Here is a 25,968-nt window from a genome sequence, read left to right on the forward strand (position 1 = left end):
TTTTAATCTTTGATTAAAATATAACCATTGCACTAATTTTTGACATTTTTTGTGAGTAATTAGATTGTACCATAGACTCACTTTTAAGCTTTGAAACAATTAAAACAAATTATAAACAATGGAGATATCGTATATTTATTTTGCTGTTTCCTAACTTTTTTGCAAATGGTTGGAAAATTTTTTTAAAGCATTCATTTTCAAGACCTACGAAATACGCATTTAAGTATTTTTTAAAATTAGAATATAATAAACAATTTCTAAGAAATGTTAATTTGTTTATAACAATTTTTTTAAACATTTAAAGATTATGCAAAAAAATGAAAAATTTATATTTTGTCGACAAAATATTAAATAGGCATCACACCTTTATAATCTTTCTAAGTTTGATCAATGTCTCATGATTATTTTGGTTGTTATTGCGACTGTAAATTGTTAATTAACAATTGAATTGTTGCTAAAATATTCGTTTCATTTTTACCGGCTTCTGAATTTATAATCTATACCAAGAAAGCTTTTATTTCACCAAGCTATATAATTATTGATAAATAATTACTGGCCCAAAAAATTTATTTGAAAATTCGAGATTTTGTTAGGAAAACCCACATTTTTCGAGGAAAATTTTCGTCGGAGCAAATCGAGAAAAACATGCCTCTATGTCGAATTAAATTGGGGTAAATTTATATTTGAGTATTTTTGGTGTAAAGTTAAAATCTTCGGAGTTATAGAGCAATAATTGAAAAAAATACGATTTGTCGGCGCCATTTTGTTTATAAAAAAAGTAGCACACTATCTGTGGACTTTGCATACCTATATTAATAATATATAGGATCTTAAAATTCGATTAAAGCAATAAAATTGCTGGTAAATAACCTTTCTTTGTACTTTACTAATTAGACCAACGTATTATAACTATTTTTTTTTTTCAAAATTTAAAGATTATGCAAAAAAAAGAAAAATTTATATTTTGTCGATAAAATATTAAACAAGCATCTCATCTTTATAATCTTTATAAGTTTGATCAATGTATCATGATTATTTTGGTTATTATTGCGAGCGTAAATTGTTAATTAACAATTCAATTGTTGCTAAAATATTCGTTTAATTTTCACCAGCTTCTGGAATTTCAATCTATTTTTTTTTTTTTTTTGTTTTTTATGGCATTGACTTGGGTGTCATTTAGCCAGTCACAACTTTTTTTTTTGTTTTCTGTTCATACATAAGGAAGGCAATGAGGTCCTTAGAGTTCCATAGCAAACTCTTCTACAGCTCTCTACTCAGTTCAAAAGCTGGCCGCTATGGACTGTCCAAGTTGCTCACCACATTTTCCATTATGTATCTTCTTCTTCTTCTTCTTCTTTTTTCATATGTACATAATATACCAAATTATCAGGATTAACAAGTTTAGAGATTAATTTTAGTTTCACAGATAAATTTCATTAAACAATCATATATATTCTTGCTGTTCAGAGACAATAGATAGGATACATTGAAAGGTGGAAAAACATTACATTTTATTAAATCTTGGATTAAATTATATGTGCATGGAATATATTTTGCGCACTCAAAGAAAGTATGATTTAAGTCACCAACCTTCTGACATTCTGTACAAAGATTTGAATCACCAAGAAATCTTTGATGTCACTAAGTTATTTAATTATTGATTAATAATTACTTACCTAAAACTTTATTTGAAAATTATAGTTTTTGTTAGGAAAACCCGAATTTTCCGAGGAAAATTTTCGTCGGAGCAAATCGTAAAAAACCTATCTGTATGCAGAATTTAATTCGGAGTTAAAATCTTCGGAGTTATAGAGCAATAATTGAAAAAAATACGATTTGTCGGCGCCATTTTGTTTATAAAAAAAGTAGCACACTATCTGCGGACTTTGCATACCTATATTATTAATATATAGGATCTTATAATTCGATTCCAGCAATAAAATTGCTGGTAAATAACTTTTCCATGAATTTTGCTAATTAGCCCAGAGTAATAGTGAATACTTTTAGGAATACTCCAAGTACATCAAGTAATAATAGCAACAATACATTGTATCCACCTAATAACGGTCATACTATTCAAAATTTTTACAATTGCACCGTTTATAATAATTATAGTCGAGAATAATGTATTTTTTTCGTGTACAAATTATTTATTGTTATAGGTAAAAAATAATTATAACAAATTATTTATAGTTATAATAAATATTTCATGATTATGACTAATTGCGAATTATTCAAAAAATGTATTATTGTAGATCAAATGTATTATTATTAAATTCCTTCCTCTCATTCTACTGAATTTTTGACCTATCACTTTGTTCGCGAAATAGTCTAATAAAATACCACTCGTGATTTAATTTATCTTATAAGTCTGTCTTTTATTTCTAAACTCAACTGAGTTGCTTAAAGAAAACACCACTCGTCCTACGGACTCGTGGTGTTTTCAAGCAACTCAGTTTCGTTTAGAAGTAAATCGACAGACATATCGCGAAAATTGAATCACTAGTGGTATTACTATTGATAACACAAGATGCCGAGAAGATCATCGGAGTCGGCAACTGGAAAATGCAAGCAAGAGACAGAGCAGAATGGCGTAGAAAGCTTGAGAAGGTCGAGGCCCTCTAAGGGCTGTAGCACCAAGATGATGATGATGATTATTCCTCCTGTTGATGTGTTAGTTGTTGCCCTGAATCCTTGGGGTCTTCTAACATTATTGTCACATTCCAACTGTAGTGATCCCTTTTCCAATTGAATGTTCTATTTTTCTAACTCAACTGAACCGTACTGATGAATATTTGACCGAATACCAAGAAATGGTTTGAAACTGTTATGTTTACGTACTTGACTTGTCCGTTTAGCTGAAATAATCGTATCCCTAATATCTTTATAGATTTCACTCATTGTTTACGAACACTCAAATCATCTATTAAAAACATTAAATAAGTAAAATTAACATTCATAACAACATAAAAACACCTTTCGAATTCTTACCTATCGAATCCTTCTGGGGGGAAGTAACTTGCCAATTTTTTCCACGAGTGATTGATACCATTGATCGCTACTAATCTTAATTCTCTGTCCACGCATTGTTGTAGTGCAAAAAGAAAGCCCTGAAATGTGTAAGAAAAAGTCAACAATCACCTTCACATTTACAGTTTTTTGTGAAACAAGAGCTCTAGCGATTTTTGATAATATAATTTGAGTTGTGGTCATTCCAAATCCATAAAAAATATAGTTACTAACTGAAAACGATAAGTCTTAATAAGTGTAATCTAGAACTACTAAATGATACTACATATTAAATTCCTAAAACGCTGTAGCGAATTTAATTTAATAATTAAATTTTGAAAACAATACCATTGTTGGATATTCGCGGTGTGCAAGTACTTAGAAGGGATACGCGAAACGATCGTGCGTGAATAGAGGAGAAATATTGCAACTTTCTTAAATAATTCATATTGTCAACTGAAATTGTCAAATTGACGTACATTTCATACCTATTGTCATTTAAGAAGAAAAATTATATATTGCTTCACAATATTGATATGATATGCAATTATTATATAAAGGTAAATTATTTAATTAATTGTATTTTGCTTGCAATGCTGCATTTTAATAACTAATTTTATTTACTACATACAATTGTTTACGTTTGAATAACACAAACACAACCTAAATCTTATTTTTTCTTCTTATTATTTTTTTTTGGACTATGGCCTTGACAATTATATAGTAACCAGGACCATATGATTGGCCAATATAATTAAAAGTGCGAATAAAAGTTCAGAACGTAGAAATAGGTGTCGCTTTTCCGAACTTGCACGGTCCCAATACAACCAAAAGATCTTTTGACAATATGTCACAAGCCCTCATTTTTTATTTAAAAATTTAGACTTGCAACCCTGCTTTATAGTATTGTCAGGATTAGGGATGAAATTATTATTTTACGTTAAGTTATAATAATTTTAAACTAAAAGTAAAGAGCATTCAGATTTGATCTTCCACAATGTGCTTATACGTATTTCGATTTCAATAAATCTCCTCAGAGCACCTACGTAGAAACACTAGTGTTTCTTGTTGCTGTGATTGAATGACCATAAATTGAGATTTTTTTGTACTCAGAGTTAGATCTCTTTCTTCATTATGTTCCACAACTCGATTTATTTATTGCTGTAGAGTTGTAGAGCTTCAAGACATTCCTTTATCGGTACCGTATCATTAGTGTACCTTAAATTGGTGATAAGTGATTTGTATAAGCTTGTGCTTTATCTTTTGCTACTGCTACTTTATATTGTTCTGGAGCCGTTTCTTTTTGGCGTCTTATGAAATTTCCTATTTTATTGGGAAATAAATCACAATTTAAGTTAAAAAAATATTACTAAAGAAGTAAAAATCTTCCTATGTACATGGTATATACAGTCGAACCCGCTTATTAGAATACCGGTTAAAGGAATATCTCGGTTTAAGGAATAGAAATTTGAGATCCCAAAACGTTTTTACTAGGCACATATGATCGGTTATTGGAATATCCCTGTTATAGGAATACTTTTGTTTGGCAAGAAGGCTATTCCAACAAGCGGGTTCGACTGTAATTTATTTATATACCATCTACAAAGGAAGATTTTAGATTATTTTAATTTTAGTAATTTTTATTATGGTATACAGCCAATGAGAGTGATTCTTTCCTTTTTATATTAAAAAAATATATTTTTTTAAATAGTAAATTTCATTTTTAACTTCTCTTCTTCTTCAGCCTGTGTTCGTCCACTGCTGGACATAGGCCTCTTCCATTTGTTTCCATCGATTTCTACTCTTGGCAATTCTCATCCACTGTTTGCCCGCGACTTGTTTGATATCATCTGCCCACCTCTTCTGCGGTCTGCCTACTCCTCGCCTGTTCTCTGTTGGTCTCCAGTTTGTTAGTCTCTGTGTCCATTTTTCGGGATTATCTCGGGCAACATGTCCGACCCATTGCCACTTGAGCCTTGCTATACGTTCTGCGACATCAGTAATCTTTGTTATTTCACGAATGTCGATATTTCGAATTTTGTCTCTCAAACTAATCCCTAGCATGGCCCTCTCCATCGCTCTTTGAGTTGTACTGAGCTGCTCTAAGGTTTTCTTTGTAAAGGCCATGGTCTCCAGTCCATATGTAGTTACAGGCAAGATACATTTGTCATAAACTCTACGTTTTAGACACATTGGTATATCTCTATTCTTCAAGATAAAGCTTAACTTGCCAAAAGATACCCAAGACAATTGTATGCGTCTTTTTATTTCGGCTATTTGGTTTTCTTTGCCGATTTTGATGGTATGTCCAAGATATATATAGTGGTCTACATTTTCAAGACTGACGTTGTCAATAACAAGATTAGTTTGTACATTACTCGTTATTTTTGTTTTCTGAAGATTCATTTTGAGACCTATTTTATTTGACTGCTGGTTTAGTTCCTTCATCATTTGCTCCAGTTCCTTGATGAATAATACTATGTCGTCCGCAAACCTCAAATGACTCAAACGTACACCATCAATGTTTAGACCTTTTTCCTCCCAGTCGAGCTGTTTGCATACATTTTCCAATGCTAAGGTAAAAAGTTTTGGTGAAATAGTATCACCTTGTCTAATACCTTTACCAAGGCGTATTTTTTCGGTTTTTTGGTCTTCATTGATTTTGATGTGGAATGTGGCCTGTTCATAAATGTTTGTAAAAATAAAACTATGTTTATTTTCAATAAAACCACATTTAGTTATTTTAAGTTATTTATAGTTTTAGGTGGCATGACTGTGTAATTTTAGTTTGAAGGACATTTGTAAATAATTATTTGACAGTTGTCAAAAACTCAGAGTAAGAAATAGCATGTTCTTGATTCTCTTTTTTAGGTTTGTATTTTTAACTTATTTTAGTATTGTTGTATTAATGTTTATAATCTTTATTGTACATATTGTAAATAAACTCTTTTTTAGATGAATTCATACGGCTATCTCTTACACGAATAAGAAGTATGAAACTACTCTTATAAATCAAGAACTTAAGCTGACCAAGCCAAAATAGTGATAAAAATAGATTTTCAAACCGTTATTTGTACAAATTAAGGATGAATATTACATCAATGAAAATTTGTATTGCTATAGAAGCAAGCAGTACTGATAGTAAGAAGAATGTATGTAAATTTAAGTGGTTGCAGCCAACACAGTCACCTTTCTATTATGAAATGCCTGCTGAAAAGCAACAAGATTATCATTCTGAACTATTTCGTCTGAAAAAAGTAAAAAATGTTTTAGCATCCATGAAATCAAGAGGATGCTTTAGAACATGTACCATTTCATTAGATGATAATTTGAAAGTGATTTATTTTGATTCAGATGGTGATGTGGTTTATCAAAATGAGTACCTACAACAGACCTTATTACCAGTGTATGAGAAGAAAGAAGCGATTGAACAATCTCCACCATTAGTCGAGTTGCTCCAGAAACTTGGTGATACTAGTATACCTAAAGTTGAAAAGAAAAATTACAAAAAAATAAAAGATGATTTCGTACTTCGAAATTTTGATGGTAAAAATGTTCCAATGAATTCATGGCTCAAGACCTTCGAATCAGAATGTTCGCGATGTGAGGTGGATGCTGATAAAGACAAGATTTTGATTATACGTCTGTTTCTTGATGGAATAGCAAAGGAATGGTTTGAATCAAAAATAATAACATTAGGCTTAGATAACAGTTTTGAGGTATGGAAAGTTAATTTTTTAGATAGTTTTTGTCAAACAGGTTGGGATAATCATAGAAAAGCTTATTCTTTTAAGTATGTAGGTGGTAGTCTTGTTGATTATGCATTTCGCAAAGAAAATTTATTGCTAAATATCAAAAATGATTTTCCTATTGATATATTAATCGATTTAATTGTGACAAATTTGCCAATTCATATACAAAATAATATTAATAGAGCTGAGGTTACAACAATTGAATTGAAAACTCGTCGTTTATACCCCGTTTAGGCTTAAGCCTCTTCAGGGTGAAAGATCCTCCTTTTCAGGAGTGTGGGAGATTGCGTCGGTGGTATGTGGAGAAGCAGAATTGCTAGTGGATTGGGTTAAGAAGGTGGTTTTAGCGCAGAAGCTGTAGGAGCGAAAGATAGAAATTGCCATGCTCAGCAAGCGACCAGTCAGTGAGGGGGTTCCAAATCTGTCACCTTAGAGGAACGGCTCTTAGATCAGCGTGTGGGGATGCAGTTGTTTATCTGCGATACATTAAGGGAGTTTGTTCAAGTATTTCGTAGTACTCATCGGGAAGTTCGTTTCTGGCCAATTGTAGAAGATTGGCCGGAGGGAATGGAACTTTGTTTTTGGGAGTCCCGGTGAGTATATGCCCTCGCCGATTGCAAGGGGTAATTAGGACATTTTTAGCCCTTTGGTTGTTACCATTAATCGTTCGTATGACATATTTGTTGCTGAGAGAACGGATTCTCTCATTTATGGGGGGTAGTTTAGCGAGTGGATGTACCAATACCGACGGATATCTCCAGTGTTTCCTGAGGCACTTTCTGAGAATTCTACGCTCGCATCCGAGGATTTTATTAGTGTATTGTTGATTTAGCGAAGCATAAAGGAGCGCTCTGTAGTCGATAATGGGTTACAACAATGGAAAAATTGATAGGTGAGTTACGAAAGTTGGAGAGTTCAGTTATAAGCAAAAAAAAATCAGAGACAAACCCAAATTTTGTACAAATACCTACCAAATTAAATACAATAATACCAAAAGAAAAAAATAGTTGTCAATATTGTGATAAAAAAGGATTCCCTGGGAGGTTTCATCCAGAGGCAATGTGTCGTTTAAAGCAAAAAGATAGAAGGACAATACAAGAAAACAAATCAAATGATATTCAATATGTTAATAATATTGCTATACAGGAGACATTAAATGAAACGGTAACCGACCAAAAAAACTGAATTTGCTGCCATTGATCAAATTAAAAGTATTCCTAAATAATAGAGAATTATGTGGAATCTATGACCGAGGTTCGAATGTTACTCTTCTGAATTCGAAGGTAGCAGGTAAGTTGGGATTAGTTATTCATGAAGATAGGAATATGTTTAAAACGATAAATATCAGAACAAATTTTACAGGAAAACTAATTGCAAAAATGAAAATTAATAAAATTGAGAAGAATGTTAATCTTTTTGTAATTAATGATGAATATTTCGAGTATGATATTCTACTTGGATTGGATTCTATTTTGAATTTTCAAATGAAACAAGATTTTGATTTAGAAATTTATCAAAGATTAGATCTAGATATTGAAGAGAACATTGAAAAGTTTAATCACAATGTTAATTTGACAGAATATTCAATAAACTTTAATGAAGGAATTCCCACAGAGCTTTTTGAAGCAAAATTAGAACATTTACAGCCAGAGCAGAAAAGTAAAATAGAAATATTACTAAATAAATATGACAATATTTTTGCAAAACATAAATTTGATATTGGGCAAGTTCAAAATAATGAAGCTCAAATTAAACTTTTAGAACATAAATTTGTCGCAAAGAAGCCATATAGATGCTCAATAGAGGACCAAAAAGAGATAGAATTTCAAATTGGACAATTGTTAAAAGCAAATTTAATAGAAGAATCATCTTCGCCCTTTGCAGCATCTGTTACATTGGCTCTTAAAAAGGATCTAAAACAAGATTATGCATTGATTTTCGTGAATTAAACAAATTAATTGTTCCCGAACCACAACCTTTTCCATTAATTGACGAGATTTTGACCAAAACAAGGAATGCTAAATTCTTTACTACTTTAGATATAAATTCTGCTTTTTGGTGTATTCCAGTTCGGAATAAAGATAAATATAAGACAGCTTTTGTTACACAAGATGGTCATATTTGTGCTGGTAAAGTAATTAACAAAATTAGGAATTTTTACTACATTAATAATTTGGATTTACTGGCGAAAGATATCTGCCAGAAATGCGAGATCTGCTGTAAAAATAAAACAAGAGTAGGTCCAAAATATGGTCTCTTGTCACAATTAGGTCCGGCAAAAGAACCCTTCGAGATAATGTCCCTAGATACAATAGGAGGATTTGCTGGCAATCGTTCAACAAAAAAATACCTCCACTTACTTGTAGATCATTTTACCAGATATGCATTTGCAGTTACTTCCAAAAATCAGATGACAGGTGATTTTATTAAACTAATCTCTAAAATTCAAGATAAACACCCCATAAAAACATTATTAACAGATCAGTATCCGGGAATTAATTCCAAAATATTTAGAAATAATATGAAACAGTTAAATATTCAACTGGTTTTTACAGCAGTAGACTGCCGATTTTCGAATGGTTTAAATGAAAGACTTAATCAAACATTAGTTAATAGGATAAGATGTAAACTAAATGAAACTAGAAGTAGAGCATGGACAAAAATAGCTGAAGAATGTATAGATGAATATAATAGAACAGATCATTCCGTAACCGGATACAGCCCAGAATATTTGCTTTTTGGAAAAGCGGATCCGATTGTTCCCGAGGAACTTTGTGAAACAAGAAATGTATCAAAAGATAAGCAAATAGCTTATAAAAATTCAGTACGACATCATGAATATAATAAAAAGCTGTATGACAAAAATAGAAAATTCCATGAATTTAAAGAAGGAGATTGGGCATATGTAGAAAATAAATCCAAACTAAATAGAAAAAAACTTGATGAAGTAAGACTAGGTCCATTTCAAATAAAAAAACAAATTTCAAATACTTTATATGAAATAGATATCGGATACAAAAGGAACGATATGAACTATTTTCACATCTCAAAATTGTTGCCTTGTGACCAACCATAGACTTTCATGGTTTGTCATACCTGTTGGTGGGGGGATGTAAAAATAAAACTATGTTTATTTTCAATAAAACCACATTTAGTTATTTTAAGTTATTTATAGTTTTAGGTGGCATGACTGTAATTTTAGTTTGAAGGACATTTGTAAATAATTATTTGACAGTTGTCAAAAACTCAGAGTAAGAAATAGCATGTTCTTGATTCTCTTTTTTAGGTTTGTATTTTTAAGTTATTTTAGTATTGTTGTATTAATGTTTATAATCTTTATTGTACATATTGTAAATAAACTCTTTTTTAGATGAATTCATACGGCTATCTCTTACACGAATAAGAAGTATGAAACTACTCTTATATGTTTTTAATGAGTGTAGTGTACCGTGAGTCTATTCGAGCATCCCTGAGGGCTGACAAAAAGGACCAGGTTTCAATACTATCGAAAGCCTTGTGAAAGTCAATAAATGCCATATGTAAGGGTACATTATATTCTGTGGTTTTTTCTACCAGTGTTCTGATGGTTTGTAAGTGATCGTTAGTACCAAACCCTTTTCGAAATCCCGCCTGTTCAACCGGTTGATATAAATCAAGTTTTTGTGTTATGCGGTTGGTTATTATTCTTGTTAGCAATTTGTATAAATGTGACAACAAACTTATAGGCCTGTAGTTTTCAATATTAGTAGTGTCTCCTTTCTTGTGTAAAAGTATTATTTCGGCGTTTTCCCACAGATTGGGTATTCTTTTCTCTATTAGACACCTATTCAGCAAGACTTCCACAACCTCTACAACGGTGTTGCCACCCATTTTTAACATTTCGGACGTTATATGATCCTCGCCAGGAGCTCTTTTATTCTTCATTTGCTGTAAGGCATGTCTAATTTCCGAAGAAGTTATTTTAGGGAGAGTTTCCGAGCCGACGTTTAGAATTGTTCTATGGTCTGTTCCGGGGTTCTGTATAGTGGATGTATAAAGATTCTTGTAGAACGTTTGTATTTCCTTGATTATTTGAGTTTTTTCCGTCACCGTATTCCCCTGTTGGTTTTTGATTTTAGTTATCTTCGATTTTCCTTTAGTTAAATTTGATTTCAATACTCTCATGTTTCTATTGTCTTCGATGGTTTGCAATATTTGTTTTGTTTTATAAGCCCGCAAGTCTGACCTTATGGTCTTTTTAACTTTATTGTTGATAGCCTTATATTCTGGTAATTCTTTAGATGTTCTTCTTCTTTTCCATTAAATCCAGTGTTGTTTGTTTAAGTTTCGTTTTTCTCGGATTTTTATTTTTACCACAGATCTTTTTTGTAGTTGATGTTATGTCATTCGTTAGTTTTTCTGTTATTTCATTTATATCTTTCATGTTGAATACTGGTAAAGGTCCTAGTTTCTTTTTTAGTTCACTTTGATATTCCTCTTGATTCATTTCGAGTGCTTCTATGTTTGGTAATTTACCCTGTGTTAATAATTTTCTTCTATCGAATTTCGTATTTACTTCTATTCGCACCCTAACTAATCAATGGTCACTACCAGTGTCGACAGAATTTAGTACAGTAACATCTTTAGCAATGTTTTTGAAGTTAGAGAGTATAAAGTCAATTTCATTTTTTACTTTGCCGTCTGGGCTGTGCCACGTCCCATTTTTAACTTAAATTGTCTTATTTCCAAATAAAATATTAAACTGCTACTTTAGCTTCCTTTGTGTTAACTGTATAGACTTAAAGATCTGTGTCAGATCTATTTTCTTGTCAGTTTATATAATTTTTTCTTCTCTTTTATTTTATCTAGAACTTGCTTTGACCAACACCACGTCTTTTTATTCTCAAACTTCTTTTCTGACGTTTTTCCAAGTACTAGTTACATTTCATATCATAATTTGTTAGAACGGACAATAATACATTGAATCAACTTATTACATTTTTTCTCAAACATTTTAGGCCTGGATCCCGCGTAAAAAAAGTTGATTAATAGCAAGCTGAAAATTTGTTAATATCTTAACGGTGTCTAGTCGGACAAACTTTGATGTTTGGGAACACTGGAATAGGGAAGTTTTAATTGTGGAACGTGTCATCCTGACAAGTGTATGATTGTGAAAACTAGCAGGTTGTTAATAAACTTTTTTTTGTTTATTTTATATCTCAGTTTAATAAATATCCATACAGCGGACTGAGGCTAAACATCAGAGGGTAGTTAATTCTGTTAATTGGCATAATACACTTTAAACTTACCCTATCGCATTTTACCCATAAAGTAGATAAGGGAGTTTTAATATCATTCAGTTCTATTGTGGCTATAATGTTGCCGAACTGAAGATTCCACAAAGAAATCTTGTTTTCTCCACAGCCCATAATGAGATCATCGTAATCTAAAAAAAATTTCAAACTTTAAAAAGGGATAAAAAATATCAACGTATTATTAATGTATCACATGTAATGGATCACTGGGTTGACACATTATTGGATATCTCAAAATTGATTAACAAATGAAGAAACTTTGGACATATACAGGGTGTTTCATTGAGAAAGTAACATACGTTAACTGTAGAAAGAGGACATTTAGGCGGTCTCAAAAATACCATACTTAATGGGTCTTACTCCATTAATAACAAAGATACTGGGTGTTTTATCTATTTTGCCATTTTTTTATTTGGTTCATAACTTTTTAACCACACCGTATATTTATTTTATATTTGACACGCAAATATCCTTTAAGGTTTACAATAAATTAATTTATTTACAATTATAAAAAATCCAGGCCCGGATTAAAAAATATTGGAAAAATGTTCCGACCCAAAAACAACCCTGTACATTAAATTTTTTTAAAATGGATTTTTCAGTTGAAAAGAGGATGAAAAACTAAATTTAGTGGTATACTTTGAACTTTCGGCAAAATTATTTTTCTGGTCCAATTTTGAATTTGAATTCTGAAATTATGTGAATTTCGAGAGCTCTAAGTAGAAAAAAATTGAAATACAGCTTACAACTTGTCAACCGCACTGTATATTTATTTTATATTTAACACGCGAATATTCTTTTAGGTGTCCAATCAATTATTTTATTTACAATTATAAAAAATCCAGGTCCGGATTAAAAAATATTGTAAAAATGTTCCGACCCAAAAAAACACCCTGTGTATTAAATTTTTTTAAAATGGATTTTGCATTTGAGAAGAGCATGAAAAACTAAATTTAGTGGTATACTTTCAATTTTCGGCAAAATGATTTTTCTGATAAAATTTTGAATTTGAATTCTGAAATTATGTCAATTGCGAGAGCTCTAAGTAGAAAAAATTAAAATGCGACTAAATTTTAATTAACACCATTATTTAATTTAAATTGGTAAAATGTTAGAACATTTCAGTGTTTTTTATTATGTGTGACAAATAGGTTATGGCGAATATTCATCTTTAAATAATGAGTAAATAATAAAGAGTCAATAAAGAATATATCACTTTAATAAACAAAGTATCTAAAAATTATAACAAAAGAGAGAAAATTTGCAGCATATTAACTATTCAAAATTACCACCATCAAAAATTATTGTTATGTGTCAAAAAGTTAATATTTTACCAATTTAGATTAAATAATGGTATTAATTAAAATTAAGTCATATTTTAATTTTTTTTTACTTTGGGCTTCGCAATTCACATAATTTTAGCATTCAAATTCAAAATTTTACCGGAAAAATTATTTTGTCGAAAATTCAAAATATACCACTAAATTTAGTTTTTCATCCTCTATTCAAATGCAAAATCCATTTTAAAAAACTTAATATACCGGGTGTTTTTTGGGTCGGAACATTTTTACAATATTTTTTAATCCGGACCTGGATTTTTTATAATTGTAAATAAATTAATTCATTGGACACCTAAAATAATATTCGCGTATAAAATATAAAATAAATATACAGTGCGGTTGACAAGTTGTAATCTGTATTTCAATTTTTTTCTACTTAGAGCTCTCGAAATTCACATAATTTCAAAATTCAAATTCAAAATTTGACCAGAAAAATCATTTTGCCAAAAATTCAAACTATACCACTAAATTTATTTTTTCATCCCCTTTTCAACTGAAAAATCCATTTTAAAAAAATTTAATTTACAGGGTGTTGTTTTTGGGTCGGAATATTTTTCCAATATTTTTTAATCCGGACCTGGATTTTTTACAATTGTAAATAAATTAATTTATTTTACACCTTAAATGATATTTGCGTGCCAAATATAGGATAAATATACAGTGTGGTTAAAAAGTTATGAACCAATTAAGAAAATGGCAAAATAGATAAAACACTCAGTATCTTTGTTATTAATGGAGTAAGACCCATTAAGTATGGTATTTTTGAGACCGCCTAAGTGTCCTCTTTCTACAGTTAACGTATGTTACTTTCCCAATGAAACACCCTATGGTTCGGACACTACAAATACCGTTGCACGTCATTCGCGTCATAGCAAGTGACGTCACATGATACCAACACAAAATATTAGTCGACAAGTCGTAGGTATGTTGCTTTTAAAATCGTTAGTCAAGTGCACTTTAATTACAGCCACTAGACATATTTTATTATATGCACGTAGAAATAATATTTGAAGATTTCTATTAAGGCCATGGGTACATAATTCGCAAATATTTTACGGCTATCCCTACTTTATCTGTCTCTACACGGCAAATTACGTGTAGTAAAATTCACACTGGTATGGATATGTAAACATTACTAGAATGTCATTCTACTTGAAAATGTCATCATTAACTTAAAGAGATGGCTTTTGAATATTCTTGGATAACTGTTATTTGTATAATTGCAAATTATTAATCCAGTTAATAAATGTGATAATTTTTCACTAACTATGTATTCAGTGATTGTAATAATTTATATGTACAACAAAAACTAATACTCAATCGAGAAAAGAGGAAAAGTGTTAAAGTGATTTTTTAATAATATATTGTTACTATGCAACGCTTACAATTTTGAACATCTTTAACAACAAAATACTTTGATCACAGAATATATTATCCTGATGTATTCTCTGCTTGGATCTTCCATAAATAATACACAATAAATAACTCTTTATTAAGTTCACGTCTTAAATCAAATATTTATAAAATACACTATATATCAATATTATTTAATCAACAACTCAAAATATTCCCGATGCCATATCAAGTATTTAAAATTGTCACTGATTGTCAGTGTCTGACTGACTACCGAGGGCCGAAAGTCCCTTATAATAAATAAAAAGTTTATTTTGAATGGATATTTGAAATTAAAAATCACACTAAATTTTCTCTTAGTTTTTCACTTCTGTAACTTATTAAAATAGACATTATAGAAGTTCTCAGGGACTTTCGGCACTCACTAATAACGTAATCTTTCATTCTGCGTTTAAATTTTTCAAAAATACTTAGGAAAAATACTTATTAGTTTTCTCAGGATTCGAAAAAAATGAATCCCCATTTGAATAGCATTGCAGTCTAAAATACGTACCCATCCTCTTAAGAGGATCGGTACGTTTACGTTTAGAGATAAATAGATGGTTCACTTTACCAAACTTTTAATTATTATTCATAGTCAAATTTGATTTTTTTATAAAAAATTAAGTAATCATGTGGGGAAAAAAATAAATATGCCATTTTAATTGCCTATTTGTCTAATTTGTAAAATTCATATTAGAGTTTTCAAAAAGCGTATACAGGGTGAAATTTTTTCTAAGACCCAAACGAACTAATTTTTTAAAGCCGGACCTGATTTTTTCTAGTTTGAATAAATCAGTTGATTAGGCGGTAATAGTGTAACGATTGACCAAAATAAGAGACACATCGATCTGACCGTTCAAAAATTACGACGAATATAAATTTCTGTCAAAATGCGAAACTCGCCCTGTATATTATTAAATAAGGGGAGCAGACACTATGGTCATTTGTTATTCCCCTTAGAAGCCTCTATACGAGGTAGGAGTATGTACAGTTCCTCATGACGTCATGACTCACCCTGTATAGAACAACTAATTCTTGTGAGGCATTTCATTCAAAATTTAAAAATTATTGTTTGTCTCCACATCCTAATATTTTTTGTTTGTTGAAACATTAAAGCGCATTCAAACCGATTCTTATATAAAAATAAATTCTGTTAAACAAACTATTTCTAGAAATGTAGATAAAGCTACCTCCAGCAAATATATTTTTCTCGAACAGAAAATTAACCAGTATAACAGGGGTGAAATTTCAAGATACAATTTCGTTATATGTGTTAGTTATAAATTCGGTGCTTTTTAATATATTATATAATAATAAACTGTTAGTTGATATTACGTTTATTATATTTCCCTGCTTACCTAATATTTATTAAGCTATCCTCTGACCGCTAATTAAGAAATGAAACGCAATTCGGACTAGACGTTATCGGTGGCCAGGTAAGCAAAATATTTGGGACGCAATTCGACAAGGCCCAAGAAACGGAACGCAATTCGGACTAGACGGTCCAATATATTCATCTATGAATATATTTTTATATGTTCCAATGTATTTTATTCAAGCGTCAAGCAATTACGTGATCGAGTAAAAGTTAAGAGGATGTAGCTATCTGAATTAAAATTAACTCCAGAATAAGATCCAAAACATTCATAGGGAAAAGTTAAAATCTGAGAATTGCGAAGGTAGAAATATGAAATCTTGGTTGCTGAAAAGTGTATAATAGAGAACTTGCAAATTTTTGTTTTATTACATAATGTTCAGTTTCATTTAAAAATAAGATTTCCAAAATTGCACGCATCAAACACTCATAATAATGTGTATTTAAATAATTTCAAATACAAAAAGGGCAAAAAGACAAAGAAACTAATATTTCAGAAAAATGTTGATAAGCTGGAAAGCTTAAAACACGAATCGACCAAATTTTTGTATAAGTTGAGGCTGGCCTCAAAATTAAGATTTATAGAAAGTAACACCAAGAACTCCGAAAAGTTGTACCAGCAAATAAAAGAAAGCATACACGCAGCAGCCAAGGAAGCGTTAGGATATTTGGAAACAGATGACCAACAAAATCCAGAATGGTGGTCGGAGAAACTAAAAGGTTTAGTAGACAATAAGAAGACAGCTAAAATGGCTACAGACACAGGACTTACAAGATCAAAGAGTATACGCACAATTGAACAGGGAAGTGAAAAGAGAAGTGATAAGGAGTAAAAATGACACCTGGGAAAGAAAGTGCGAAGAGGTGGATAGATACATAAGCGGATCCAAAGTAGCTGAAGCAAAGTAGCTTGAGGTAAATGAAATAGACATGCAGACGAATGTAAATGGTTAGGAAAATAACTACAAAAGAAATAAAACAAGAAAAAAATGAATAACCATTTTCAATGTCGTTGCAACACGAAACTACAGCCGCGCGATATTCTAGTCCAATCAGAGAGTGCCGCAAGCACCTCTACCGGTTTCGAAACTTATTAGTCTCTCATCAGGAGGCACATATGCTGCTCTCCCTGATCCAACCAAAACAAACCCCGGCGTGCAGTCACGGATCGCAACGAACGAAATGGCATAGATGCCCTAGCGGCAACTGCTATCAAAAGTCTAACTTTTCAGTCTAATGGCATATAAAGCAACATAATGCTACTCTACATCCCACCAGAATGAAAACAATGGGAACCTTCTCTGGTTACACCTCCGAGGCTTCTACAATTTGCAAGCCATAGGGATGCCGAGGCTAAGGAAGATGAGGGAATTTTACAATATATAATTCACGTCCCATCTGCTCAGCGCGGTAAAGTTCCAACGAGAATAGTTCCCTTTGTACTCCAAACAGAGTAAAGTAAATCAAAAATGAATAACCATTTTCAATGTCGGTGCAACACGAAACTACAGCCGCGCGATATTCTAGTCCAATCAGAGAGTGCCGCAAGCACCTCTACCGGTTTCGAAACTTATTACGTTTCGAAACCGATGGTCTCCTGATGAGAGACTAATAAGTTTCGAAACCGGTAGAGGTGCTTGCGGCACTCTCTGATTGGACTAGAATATCGCGCGGCTGTAGTTTCGTGTTGCAACGACATTGAAAATGGTTATTCATTTTTGATTTACTTTACTCTGTTTGGAGTACAAAGGGAACTATTCTCGTTGGAACTTTACCGCGCTGAGCAGATGGGACGTGAATTATATATTGTAAAATTCCCTCATCTTCCTTAGTCTCGGCATCCGTATGGCTTGCAAATTGTAGAAGCCTCGGAGGTGTAACCAGAGAAGGTTCCCATTGTTTTCATTGTGGTGGGATGTAGAGTAGCATTATGTTGCTTTATATGCCATTAGACTGAAAACTTAGAAATAAAAGAAGCTTTATTAGAATCAAAAAATGGGAAAGCACCAGGGCCTGGAAATATCCCCATCCAGCTGATAAAATATGGACCAGCCATACTGCACGAAATAATGACGGAACTCTTCAACAAATGCATGGTGCAGGGAGAAAAAATACCAGAAGACTGGAATTGTGCATACGTAAAGCGCTGGTTTCCTCGAAAGCGGTGCCGACAAACTGCGGCCGTAACACTGCGATGAATTACGTCATAAAAACTGTACCATGCAAAATAATAGCGGTGGTTTCCAAGGATGCGTTGGAAGCCACCGCTTGCTGAGTTTGCACATTCCATTGCCCCAGTGAAGAACCTTGAATTTTTCACCGTAATCTGACGTCATTCATCGCAGTGTTACGGTCGCAGTTTGTCGGTGCCGCTTTCGAGGAAACCAGCGCTTACGCTCGATTTACAAAAAGGGAGACAAAACGTTGTGCAAAAACTACAGAGGTATAAGCATAACCAGTGCAATGGGGAGGTTGTATGGCCGAGTATTAAAGAAAAGGGTGGAATTAGAAATCTAGGTAGTTTTCGCGCCGGTATATCGTGCGCAGATAATATATTCGTGTTGCAACAAGTAATAGAAAAAAGAAGGGCGAGGAATCTGTCTACTCACCTAACATTTATTGATCTGGAAAAAGCCTACGACACGGCCCCTTTAAAGAAACTCTTTGAAATTTTGACGACGATAGTTATACGTGAAGCATATGTGCGAGCAATTAAAAATATGTATCAAAACCCGAAAAGCTGCATTAGACAGGGAAAATCTAAGTCGAAACCATTCCCTGTTACAAAAGGTTTAAGGCAAGGGTGCTGCTTATCGCCAACACTATTTAAAATATACAACCAGAAAGCTCTGGAGCAATGGAGGAAAACAGTTGCTGGGATGGGAATAATGATTGAAGAAAACTGCTTAACAACTTTGTTGTTATCTGATGATCAAGTAATTCTTGCCAACTATGAATGATATGGATTATATGCTAAGAAAGTTACAGATCGAATATGAAAAATGGGGCCCAATGTATCAACATGGAGAAAACGGAATATTTGAGAATAGGAGAGGAAACCGAAGGAGGGGAAACCGAGGATCCGGAATTGAGTTGAGAAGTATAAGAAAATGTAAGGAATATAGATATTTAGAAAGCATAATATCAGAAAAAGGAACTACAAAAAGAGACATACAGCATAGGATACAGCAAGGAAGGAAAGCAACTCGTATTTCTTATTTTAAATGGTCTACTATGGTCTAACAAGGTGAAGATGAACACAAAATTAACAATCTATGGGGCAGAGTGTTGATGACTCACAGGAAAGGAAAGAAAAAATATAGAAGTAGTGGAAATGGATTACTTACGTAGAGCATGCAGAATATCTGGATTAGAACACGTACCAAATGAGGAAATAAGACGACGGACAAAGATGTATATTCCACGGTTGACCACATAGAAACAAAGAAATTGCTATCTATGGTATGGTCATGTTATGAGAATATCACAGGAAAGATGGCCAAAAAGAGCATTAAATTACACACCCCTAAATAGAAGAGGAAGAGGAAGGCCTGCAGAAACATGGAATAAAGGCATAGACCAGTCTATGGCAGATAGAGCTATATAAGAAAACGAGTGGGTGGATACAAAACGATAAAACCCCATCGCTTATATACAGGGTGTCCCGAAAAGATTGGTCATAAATTATACCACAGATTCTGGGGTCAAAAATAGGTTGATTAAACCTCACTTACCTATATACAATAGTGCACACAAAAAAAGTTACAGCCCTTTGACGTTACAAAATGAAAATCGATTTTTTTTCATATATCGAAAACTCTCAGAGATTTTTTATTGAAAATGGACATGTGCCATTTTTATGAGAGCAATATCTTAAAAAAAAATTAAAGTGAAATTTGTGCACCCCATAAAAATTTTACGGGGGTTTTGTTCCCTTAAACCCCCCAAACTTTTGTGTACGTTCCAATTAAATTATTATTGTGGCACCATTAGTTAAACACAATGTTTTTAAAACTTTTTTGCCTCCTAGTACTTTTTCGATAAGCCAGTGTTTATCGAGATATTTTGAATATTTGTCGAATCCACCACATATTTCTATATGGTTAAGTACAGTAAAGCGTCGATAATCTGAACCCTGGTAATCCGAACGTTTGCTAATCCGAACGCAAAAAAAAATTATAAAATTAAAAAATATGATCGCGGACCGAATTTTTGGATTTAATATGACAATATGGGCAAAATATGACCGCGGATTTTTGTTTTGTTTATGCAGAAATACATACAATATATTTATTTATTATGCAGGTGTTTTATTCCTTGTAACTAAAACGTATGTACAGTCCATCTAATTTACTTACCGTTGCGCGTCATTATCTACGCCAGATATCTAAGTTGACATAGTTGTCAAAGTATAAAAAAATCCTGAATCCATTTTAAATCAAATGGATCACATAATTATTGTAAACATGGATTATACAACCAAACAAATTAATATTCAATGTAAATAAGTAAAAACTTAAGAAATAGAGAACAAGAATTAAGTTATAATCTTTAAAGATTTGCAGTGCAAGCATTTTTGCACTGCATTGTTAATAATTAAAAAACGGCTCCGAACTCTTGGCATGAAGCCGGTAGGTTTCTTTGTCTACAATAACAACTAAAAAAGTTGTCAAGATACCTCGATTATTACAAGTCGTGATAAAATTAGGTGAAATTTATATTTTTATAGTAGAGGATCTTTTTATAGTAAAGTAAATAATAAAAACAGTAAATATAATAAAACAGATACTTATAATAAAGAATATAAACAAATATGAAGTGTCATCACCGCAACTGCCAAATAAATGTTACCAATTTATTCTAAAATATCATCTTCGTTCGATTACAGCTACAGTGTGATTCGAGTAGTGCTTCATAAAAACGCTTTATAATCCATTTATACAAATTCAATTAAACATATTATTGTATATTTCTTTAGGTTAACATTAACAGAAATCTTCAAATATTATTTCTACGCGTATATAATAAAATATGTCTAGTGGCTGTAATTCCAGTGTATTCGGCAACGTGATTCTAAAAAAGAACACACCTACCGCCTAAATATTTCGTGTTGGTATCATGTGACGTCACGGGCTATGACGCAGATGACGTGCAACGGTTGGTAAATTAGATGAAGTATACATATGTGCTATGTTTATGAGCTTTGTATGTATTTTGAACACATGTTCGATAATCCGAACAATTTGATAATCCGAACTACCCCTGTACCAATTAGTTCGGACTATCGACGCTCTACTGTACGATTATAGAGACCTGTTAATAATCTGAAAACTTAATTATAATTTACATTAGGTATATTTTAAAAAGGAAGCTACATCTCGGTAAAAGGTGACTTATGAAAAAAAGACTAAGAAGCAAAAGTTTTAAAAACACTGTGTTTAACTAATGATACCACAAAAATAGTTTAATTGGAACGTACGCAAACATTTGGGGGGTTTAAAGGAAAAAACCCCCATAAAATTTTTACGTAAATATATTGAAAAAGAAGCCGCATCTCGATAAAAACTGGCTTATCGAAAAAATACTAGGAGGCAAAAAAGTTTTAAAAACGGTGTGTTTAACTAATGGTGACACAATAATGAATTAATTGGAACGTACACAAAAGTTTGGGGGGGTTTAAGTGAACAAAATCCCCATAAATTTTTTATGAGGTGGACAATTTTCACCTTAATTTTATTTTAAGATGATCCTGCCATAAGAATGATGCATGTCCATTTTCAATAAAAAATCTCTAATAGTCTTCGATATATTGAAAAAAATCGATTTTTATTTTGTAACTTCAAAGGGCTGTAACTTTTTTTATGAGCACATTTGTACTAAGGTAAGTTAGGTTAAATCGAACTATTTTTGACCCCAGAATGGGTGGTATAATTTATGACCAATATTTTCGGGACACCCTGTATAAATAATTTCAAATAATTGAAAAAGGGCGCGGTCACTTATGACGTCATATCGTAATATTTTGTAATGACATTTCTCCTGTCTCATATAAAAGTATATACCATTTTGGGACATCTTGAATATTAGTGCACCCTAATATGTCTGTGTAGATTTTGGCATTGGATCCGGCCATCACTTGTAACACCGTTGCCGTATCCTCTATTTTTTCATACTATCACGTTACAAGTTTTTGTGATATTATACACGAGCGGGACACCCTCAAAAAAGCGCTTAGTTTTCGAGATACTGACCACGGAGGGGTGAATGGCTAATTTTATTCATACTTTATATTTTCGAGGGTGCTGAAAACGAAAATGAGGTTAATTTGAATTTTATGTGGGGGAACATTGTAAAAATCGCAATTTTAACCTAAAAATAAAAAAATGAAATCACGTTTTTTGCGTTTACCTCGCTACAACTCTGTTCCATTTTAATATTTTTTTCTGAAATTTTACAGTATATAGACTCTTTTACTTATATTTTATTTATATTTTACTCTTATACAACATTTCTGAAGACAAAGGTACCTGCTTCAAGTTTTTATTCTTATCATGATAAAGGTTATGAATTTTTCAAAGAAAAAGGTGCGGATTTGTGCATTGCAAAGTTTAATCGCAAAAGTTGTGTGACGAAGTTTAAAATTTAGCTTCTTAATCACGTTTATTTGAAAGTAGATAGTACAAAGAAGTTTTCTGGTAAGTTTTAGATCAAAATGTTTTATAGAAAAAAAATTGTGCAACTTTTAATGTCGACATTAGAAATCCCCAATATAACGCTTATTTTTTGAGGGAGAGACAATCTAGGTCTAATTTCTCACCTTTAGTACTATCCTTGGATTATAAGTTTTCATTTGACACCTCATTTGTCATTCTACCTAGTATAGTGAAGGAGAAGTAAACGTTCTTATTCTATTATTCTTGTAGGTACATTTAACATTGATTGAAATTATGAAAGAAATGGTATGGCAACACTGTGGCGCACAAACATAAGATTCAGCTGTTCGTTACATAGGGTGCACTAATATCCAAGATGTCCTCATTTTGTTTATATTAGAGTTTGATACATTTTTGAAGAGATAGTATTGAGTTGTGTGTGTGTGTGTGTGCGTGTGTGTTTACTATGGAAAATAAAAGTAAATACTACTGTAACGTTGTTTAGTACCATTGTCTTAAAGTACAACCATTAAAACCCCCAATAAAATATTTATTAGATTATCAGTCGATAAGAAACGGCGTTTAATAAAGTGGTTACATGCTTGTTGAAAGGATATTAAAGACATTTTAGTTCATTCTCAAGGTTTTCATGTATGTGAAGTAATTTTAATGTATTTAATATCTGTTGTCTGCTTAATAGTTTTTTAAATAAATCAAGTGTATTTTGAACAAAAAGAAAATGTAGATGTACATTACAGATTGAATGATATTTACCTATAGATACAATATTTTTCTGGAACTGTTTTTACTATAAAATTAAAATAAACTAATCATAATCATAAAGATTTATGTTCATAATGGGTAAGTTATCAGACTGCCTTTTAAAAAAACACTCTTCGGTCCTATTAAAAAAATTGTTTTAACAAAAACACTCTATGAAATATATAATAGTTCACAGCAACTATCTAAAAATTGATAAAATTGAGATACACCATAAATTACTACAACAAGTAAACGAATATCAAACGTAATGAATTAATGGCATAGACCTTGAACACTTTTAACTTTATGACGTCACGACCAATGAGGGCGCGTTTTGGACTGAATGGTTTACTTACTTACTTAAGCCGTCCTCTTGTACTTTACGGTGTCGAGGTAAGTGGAGAAATCGAACGTCTCCATGCCTTTGGGTCAGTAGCTAGTCTTTCTGCTTCTCTCCACCCAATATTTCTTTTTACGCAAGCCTTTCCAATATTTGCGTTCCACGTTCTTGCTGGCCTGCCTCTTCGTCGTTTGTTGTCAGATGCCGCTTTCCATACCCTCTTTACAGTTCTACCTTCACTCATTCTCGCCATATGTCCGAACCACGATAACTGTCTCGTTTCAAGTCTGTCTAAGGTCCTTCCAACACCGCACCTTTCACGTATGTCTTCATTTCTTATACGATCACGTCTGGTCACCCCCGGATACCGCACGTAAATATCGCATTTCGCATGCTTGAATTTTACTACGGATGTTGTCGTTCACTGTCCACGTTTCACTACCGTAGAGTAGCACCGGCTCGTATACAGTTTGAAATACTTTCATTTTTGCTTTCAGGCTTACTTCTTTCTTCCTAATAAAACTTTTATTTAGTGCATAGTATAATTTTGTTGCACTCATTACCCTGCTGTTTATTTCTGGTTCTATATTTCCTTGCCCATTCAATGTTGATCCTAGATACTTGAAGTCCTCTACTTGTGTAATGGTCTCCTTATTCAGCTTTACATTTATATTTTCTTGAGTTTTCGATATTACTAAAGCTTCTGTTTTTTCAATATTTTTTATTTTCATATGGATGGATGATATAATTTGAATTTTCTCTCGATTTTAATAGTTTTTAGGGCACAAACGAAAGACAAAAACAACGTTTTTTTCTTTGATATATATTTTCAATTATGTTCTTGTGATTTATAGCATTTTTTGGAATTTAAAATTTTATGCAAGTTCCCTATTACTGTTTATTGTAAACTCATTAAAATAAATTTAAATTACATACCTTCGACACTATGTAAAGAGGATACGTAATGACTAACTGGTTCCATATCAAATATATTAGAAATCGTCTGATAATCAGAAGCAAGTTGATATGCATGAACAAATGTCTTTCTTGAATTTAAATTGTCTTCATTTGCTGAATGCCAGCTGACTATGATCTTGGGAAAATTTCGCATCACACAGTATTGTACATCATCCGCAAAGCTAAAACATAAAAGATGTAGTTATGTAAGCAATTTGATCAAATGTAATAGTTTATTATTATTAAAATAAAGGCTTGCCTAACTTTACCGTACTGTATACTCTATACTGTATAGACTTGAAAGTTACTTTATCTAGATTATCATTATCAACAAAAAAGACTTTAGTTGGTTAGTACATTTTTGTATAAACAAATTTATAGCAAATCATCTGAAATAGCCTTAATAGACTGACACGAGAGAATAATTATCATCATCATCAATGGCGTTACAACTATGTTTGTCGGTCTTGTGCCAATATTTCTCATTGTCTCACCCCGGTGCCGCCCAAAATCCCGACAGCCAAAATCCCGACAGTCAAAATCCCGACGGCCAAAACACCGACATGCCAGAATCCCGACAGGTCAAAATCCCGACATGCAACAATCCTCGCATAAGTAAAAATTACGACTTTTTTAATAGTTTTAATACAAAATACTTTTGTTTAGTAACAAAAAATAAAAAACAGATGGCCATAAACAAAAAAAAAAGAAATAAATGTAATTATACATATGTTAAAAAGAAACTTATCAAACCTGTCGGGATTCTGGCCTGTCGGGATTTTGGCCGTCGGGATTGTGACTGTCGGGATTTTGTTTAAGGCATTGTCATTACTGCGTATCACATATCCAGCCCAGCTTAGTCTATTAGACTTCATATATCTTACTAGATTTTCCTAGAGACAATAAAGTATCTCTAATATGGGTGCTGTTACATGAAGAAGTCCAAGAAAACCAGGAAACCATCTGGCATCGCTGGCAAAGCAAGTCAAGAAATCTTTAAAAGTTCAGTATCTTTCTCCGACGTCACGAAAAATACCGTTATACTGAATTCGCTCTATCGAGATTCACTTTGACACTAACGTTAGTAATTT

General features: G+C 32.2%; 1 protein-coding gene across 1 annotated transcript in view; it reads right to left on the reverse strand.

Moving 5' to 3' along the window:
- LOC114334576 (uncharacterized) overlaps positions 1 to 25,968 on the reverse strand; it is an 83,984-nt gene that overhangs the window by 33,806 nt on the left and 24,210 nt on the right. Inside the window, exons 5-7 of the mRNA XM_028284642.2 lie at positions 24,857 to 25,059; positions 12,050 to 12,186; positions 2,992 to 3,110 (exon numbers count right to left, since the gene is read on the reverse strand). Of these exons, the coding sequence (XP_028140443.2) occupies positions 2,992 to 3,110; positions 12,050 to 12,186; positions 24,857 to 25,059 (459 nt within the window). The remainder of the gene's footprint in view (positions 1 to 2,991; positions 3,111 to 12,049; positions 12,187 to 24,856; positions 25,060 to 25,968) is intronic.

Source organism: Diabrotica virgifera, chromosome 3 (genome assembly GCF_917563875.1).
Source record: "Diabrotica virgifera virgifera chromosome 3, PGI_DIABVI_V3a".
NCBI classification, from domain to species: Eukaryota; Metazoa; Arthropoda; class Insecta; order Coleoptera; family Chrysomelidae; genus Diabrotica; species Diabrotica virgifera.